Source organism: Salmo salar, chromosome ssa10 (genome assembly GCF_905237065.1).
Source record: "Salmo salar chromosome ssa10, Ssal_v3.1, whole genome shotgun sequence".
NCBI lineage: Eukaryota > Metazoa > Chordata > Actinopteri > Salmoniformes > Salmonidae > Salmo > Salmo salar.
In genome coordinates, this window is record NC_059451.1 from 74,435,887 (window position 1) to 74,442,384 (window position 6,498).

Sequence of the window (6,498 nt, forward strand, 5' to 3'; positions counted from 1 at the left end):
TGGGTCCCAACCCTGACCCTTGCTGTGTGTGTGTCCCGCTATCCGTGTATAGGCTCTCGCTGGAAGTCCATGACCAACCAGGAGAAGCAGCCATACTACGAGGAACAGGCCCATCTCAGTAAGATCCACCTGGAGAAGTACCCCAACTACAAGTACAAGCCCCGGCCCAAGAGGACCTGCATCATCGACGGCAAGAAGCTACGCATTGGCGAGTACAAGCAGATGATGCGCTCGCGGCGGCAGGAAATGAGGCAGTTCTTCAGTGTGGGGTAAGAAGAGAGAGACACTCTACTGATCTACTGTTGTGCAGTCTTTAGGCTAACTGTTAGTATACTTAAAGGGACATTACACTCCAAAATCAAAGTTTGTGTTTTCAAACCTCAAAAGTGGTCTTCTGTTGAGGTAAGTCCATGTCCCAGGCAATTTGTTTTGTAGATTAGGCTCTACGCCACAATCCAAAATAAATGGAAGAGCACCATGTCATTTCCATATTTCCAGAACAAAGAGACCTTTTTCATTCATTTGAAGCTGGACATACACAACCGGTGATGTGGTACGTGGATTCATCTTGACTTTAGGCTACTTTTGAGGTCAGAAAACGTCTGACAAACTTTGATTTTGGAGTAGTCAACCTTTATAGTAACTGTCCAGTGAAAATCTCCCTTTTGAAGGTTCATATTCTATTATCTCATACCCAAATAATGTGGTTGACTCATCCTATACTTGAATTAGTGGAAAAAACACTTAAAAAACATCACCTTAAACAAAAAATGCTTGCTATTTCCTCATATAGCGTGACGTCACGTTGCCTCGTTGACTGAGCTGGACAACCATTACTTGTCATGTATATTTTCATTTCATTCTGTTGTTGGGGTTGCGCCCACACCATTCAAACACAGAAAATCTGATTTTTAACATACTTAATTAAAAACATTTTGAAGTAGGTCACTTTAATACTAAGCTAATAGAGAAAGGAAACTGATCCCGGGATCAACTATCTCTTCAATATTTTTTTCATGGACGGCTCCCATTTTTTTGGATTGGAATACTTGAGTCGACTGCTCCTAATCATTTTGTTAAGGGGAAGTTGGTCTTTGTAAGGCTAATTCCCCGTGCACCCAGTATTTCCCTTCAAGTCATAGTGCTGCGCTATAGGCTGAATTTGTAATCCAAACTACTAGTTTAAAGATAACAAGGTCTCTTTATCATAGCGCTTTTCTCATCCTCTCATGTCAAACTGCAGGCAATGCTGAAAACAAGGCCGCATCCCAAATGGCTCCCTATTCCCTAAATAGTGCACTACTTTTGACCAAAGCCCCATGGGCCTTGGTTAAAAGTAGTGCACTATTATAGGGAATACGGTGCCTTTTGGGATTCAGCCGAAGCCAGTGGCTGGGTCTTAATAGAAAACAGGCATAGATGTGATTAAAGTCATCACGGCAGGCCACGTTTTAATGGATTTACCAGGGGCACTGCTTTGTATTGGAGCGATTTTTAATAGTTGTCATTTATTAAATTAGGACAATGGCAGGCGCTTTGCGGGCGGTAGAAATATGACACAGAAATCATACTAGCAGATGTTTGAGAGAGAGAGAGAGAGACAGAGAGAGAGCGAGAGACAGAGAGAGACGAGAGAGAGACAGAGAGAGAGAGAGAGAGACAGAGAGAGAGGCGGTACAGGGCAGACGTCACAGGTTTAACTCTGTAATTTAGTGTGTGTGGTCAAGCGGAAGAAAAGCCTGATTCGCCATAGCGGCTGGAGTTTCACTCAGGACTGAATCAAATAACTGGAGGGGAGCTATAAATTGAGGTATAACCAATTTCGACCTGGCTCCTTATAATGAAACAGGGTCGTTTTTAAGCAGTTTAATGTGAAAATGAGTCTGTCAGAGGTTCTCTGCGGTAATTGTTTCTAGAAGGGGTGAACTGTTAGATGAGGAAACTGACATCAATTTTCTTGGTTTATGTGCTTCATTTGAGGGCAGAGGGCTTGCTTGAGTGATATGTGTTTACCTTCATTCCATCCATTTCTCAAGAGGCTATTTAGCATTGACAGGACTACTGTGTGCTGGCAAAAGCTCTGCGTTAAGGTTTGCCCGAAAGACAAGAGTTAGCTACCGTTCAACTTGTTCTAAATAGCTGTTCAAAAGCAGGCCAGGATAGAATTAATCTGTTTTTGTAAAACACCCTATCTGTCTCTCTTACACACTCTCTCACTCGCCTTCTCTTGCTCTCCACTTCTCTCTCTCTCTTTACCTCTCTCTTGCTCTATTTCCTTCTCTCTCTTTCAACCTCTCTCTCTCTCTCTCAATCTCTCTTTCTTTCTTCTCTCTCTCTCTCTCTCTCTCTCTCTCTCTCTCTCAATCTCTCTCTCTCCCTCTTTCTTTCTCTCTCCTTTCTCTCTCTCTCTCTCTCTCTCTCTCTCTCTCTCTCTCTCTCTCTCTCTCTCTCTCCACCTACTGCAGGCCACAGCCTCAGATCCCCATCAGCAACAGTGCCGGCGGCCTCTACCCGGCTGCCATAGCGACAGCCACACCCTCACCGCACCTGACGTCGGACTGCTCCAGCGCCTCGGCCAGCCCCGAGCCCGCCATCCCCGTCACCCAGAGCACGTTCGGCGTGGTCACGCCCAAACCGGTCGCCATGGTGACCGGCGACCACCCGGTCAGCGGAGAGGACGAGATAGACATGTATGAAGACTTTGAGGACAAATCGGACTACAGCAGTGACCGTGAGACACGGGAGCCTGTCGGCGCCAACTGAGCACGCTCAGAAGAACTTCTGATCTTTTTGAACTTTTTTTTTTAAGCGGGACAATATGACAGAGACAGAGTTCTGAACAGAACAACTTTTCGACAGTACGACGGGAGCTGAGCATGTGCTCGAAGCAGCTCCGTCCGGGATACGATGCACCACAGACTGAGCATTCTCAGATTGACTCTCGACAGGAAATGACATAAACTAAACATGCTCAGATCTCACAGAGCATGTTGCTCAAAAATACCTTTTTAGACGAGAGTACTTCTTTTTAGCATGCGCAAACGTCTCGGAAACGATCCCATACAGAGGGATTGGGCAAAGACAACCTCTAGACAACCTCCAGACAATCTAACAGATAGACAGTGAACATACTCACACGGCAATTACAATGCAACACAGACAATCGCAAGGTAGAGTCAGTAAAAGGGGCGATGAGAAGAGAATGAGATTAAAGAACAAAGAGATAGCCTACACATTTCCGCGTGTGTATTTTGTTTATAGGAGCGTGCATGGATTTGACTAAAACATCAGGAATTGGTCTTCGACAGCGGTCAGTCTTAAATGTTTATTTTAAGTGTGATGACGTTTTTTTATTTTTTTTTATTTTATTTTTTATTTCCATGGACATGTTCCTGATAGGTTACTGCCTGTAAAACCTTGGATTGTCAGGACTTGAAAATGTGAAAGGTAATATAAAATCCTTAAGGTCTTGTAGTTTGACATGATTATTTCTTATGAGTACAGTACCCCTACACCTTTCTCGACAAATGCTTACAATATGTTACATTACTGTTTATGATGGGGTTTTATATCCTTGCTCAGGTATGCTGTGCCAGCTTGTGAATGTGTTTTTGATTTCATATGAGAGAGTGGTAGGACTTTTCAAGACTGACAACGAAACAGGGGAGGAAAAATCCCTTGTATTATTATTAATATTATTTTTTGTTGTTGTTGTTGAGATAGTGTACAGTTTTTCTTGAAATGTGCCAAACCTACATTCACATCCCTCTGAAATGTTCTAGTCTTACCTTTGATGCTGCAAAAAGTCTTATACAATCACTTTTTATTGCTGATGTGTCCATATTAGGAAAAATCCCCCCCTCCCCCGACCATGGGTAGGCCCAGCGCTCTAGGACACCTTGTGGGGCGCTACAGGGTCTTGTTGATTAGGTACCAACAGAAAGGCAACCGACTTTCAAACATTTTCCCTTGCATACCCCAGTAAACAACCCAGCACTCGTCGTCAGTCGCAATGTCATCTCTGGCACCCCCTCTGGCAATGACACAGACCTGTACAGAGGTTCATTGTAGAGAGTATCAATCTGTGGATGTTTAGCCCCAAGTGTCTTCGCCTCCCTTTTCTTAGCCCACATCTTCTACAGGATGTTAAAGGGGAAGTTCAGGATTTTACAATGAAAGTTTGTATTGGCTGTTTATACAAAACCAAACCATGTATTACAGTTTCTCCTGGCCCATAAACTATATTCAAGGTGAGGAACCATCTAACATCAAGTTGTAAAATCCTGAACTTCCACTTTAATTCACCCATAATGCATAGGGGCCAAAAAGGATCAAATGATTTGTTTTGGTACACCGTTATAGTACATTGACTTTCAGCTTGAGTGGCTTTTAGGTTTGACTTTTTTATTTTTTTCCTGGCTCAAGTTTGTGTGTAGAGTTTGTGAGTATAACATGTGTTATACAGACTCAGCAAATGTTGTTAATGACTCAGTACATCTTAATAGGCACAATAAGTCTTAAAGTTAGACTCTTAGTTCTACGGTCATTCCGAATTACAGGAAAACGCAGAGGAGCGGTCCAGACAGTAATTTCTATAGTAGGGACACCATATATTTAGGGGTTTAAAATGTTAATTTTGTTTCTGTGAATTGATCAGTTTACAATTATGTTGTCGTCCGAGGTGGTTTTCAAAAATACAAACCAATGTTTTGTTTTTTGTAAAATTGGTACGTTGGCAAAACAAAAAAACGTGGGTCAATATAACCTCTAGCATTTCAAAAGGTACATGTTTATTTCTGCAGTGCATGTATATTTTGAAACTGATATTTAAAGTCAATTTAAAACGTACCCATAAAAGTCCTATTTTCATAATCTTCCACTTTGCAAATATGTCTACTTTTACAAGCTCTATTGTAGGGTTTGGGTTACTCTGTTTGCTGGTTGATTTGTATGTGATTTGTAACTCTTTATGACCATGTCAAATGACATTTTGCAGGTTGGTAGAAAAAAAAAACAAAAAAAATTGTTGTTTGGACTGAAGTTTGATTTGACTTGCATTACAACAAAAAGGAGAGTTATACCGGTTTCCTCATGCGTAGACATTATTCCCAGTGTTCTAAGCATCACACGCACTGGATAGGAATGTTTTTTTTTTCAGTACTGCCTAATGTGAAGTTGTCGTTAGAAAAAAAAAAAAACGACACAATTCTGACAAACAAAAAAAATCACCTGTTTGGACTTGAGGAAAATCTCACATCTGACAGGTTTGAGTACATTTCCAGTTTAGTAGCATTTTTATTATTTATGCAGAAATCATTGTTTTAACTCCAGTGCTGCCTGAGGTGCTTTGCCCTTTGACACAAGTAAAAGGGTCACTCAGACCGCCAGTCTGTTTCGACCTATGGAAGCAGACGTAATTTTTCCTGGTCACACACATTTTGTGTTGAGTATTGTGTTTGAAATTAAATTGTGCTTTTTAACATTTCATTGTATTTATTAGCTGGTGTTGGCTCTCAAAGTGTCAGTACAACTTGGTGAGAAAGACAATCAGAGAAAAAATAAAGACAGATTTCCTTACAAATTCATCATTGACATGTATGAAGTGTTTATCAATGGATAAAAGGCAGCACTTTTTTGCTGTATGTTACTTATTGTATTTACTTGTTTATTAGTGATTATAACACTAACAGTATCCTCAACAAGAGACTAATACCAAGCTGATCTAAACAAGTAAAGTAAGTACACACACACACAGAGAAGGAAGTTAGTTGCAGCAACCTGCTTTCTATAGTAATGCTTGAGTCCATGCCAAGCGTACATACATTTTTGAGTAATTAACAGGCCTTATAAAAGATCTTTGCTTTTTGGTTTAGTGAGAAATAAGAGAGCAGAATTTATACATTGAGGTTAGAGAAAATGTTAGACATTTATTGATTTAAAATGTGTTTTCTCAAAAATAATATTGAGCTATTATTCCCAATGGTTAAATTGGGATTTTCGTGGAAGAACTGCCTTCAAAATGGGTTGTTTTTCAACAGTAATCCTACAGAAATATATAAAATAAAAGGTTATTGGTTGCGTAGAAAGTTTAGCAGATGTTATAGCAGGTGCAGCGAAATGCTTATGCTAGCTCCTAAAATGTCTAACAAGAACACAAATAATAATAATAAAAAACACAAGAAATTAAGAAATGTTGGAACGAATCCAATTAACAACCCAAATAGCACTGTAACAGTAATCCAAATGCAATCTATACGTATCTACACCAGATTAATTTTTACAAGATATACTAACAATGAGATATACTAAGAATGTATATCAGTAAATATATTAGTCCAGTATATAAATTAATATGTGGTGTGTATAAACAGTTTAACTAAAATGTAATGGACAGTAGTAGAAATATTAGAATGAGCTATGTCGAGAATACAGTATTACAGTAAATACACAGTACAAAATACAGTATAAAACCACATGGCAAAATTCATAGAATTGCAG

At 40.0% G+C, this 6,498-nt stretch overlaps 1 protein-coding gene across 7 annotated transcripts in view; it reads left to right on the forward strand.

The window, feature by feature from the left end:
- Positions 1–5,585, forward strand: part of LOC106561060 (transcription factor SOX-6) — a 146,934-nt gene extending 141,349 nt beyond the window's left edge. For all 7 annotated transcript variants that reach the window (XM_014124667.2, XM_045688091.1, XM_045688092.1 and 4 more), the window contains 2 exons: positions 53–269; positions 2,466–5,585. In XM_014124667.2, the coding sequence (XP_013980142.2) occupies positions 53–269; positions 2,466–2,763 (515 nt within the window). In that variant the 3' untranslated portion in view covers positions 2,764–5,585. The remainder of the gene's footprint in view (positions 1–52; positions 270–2,465) is intronic.
- Positions 5,586–6,498: the final 913 nt, after the last annotated feature.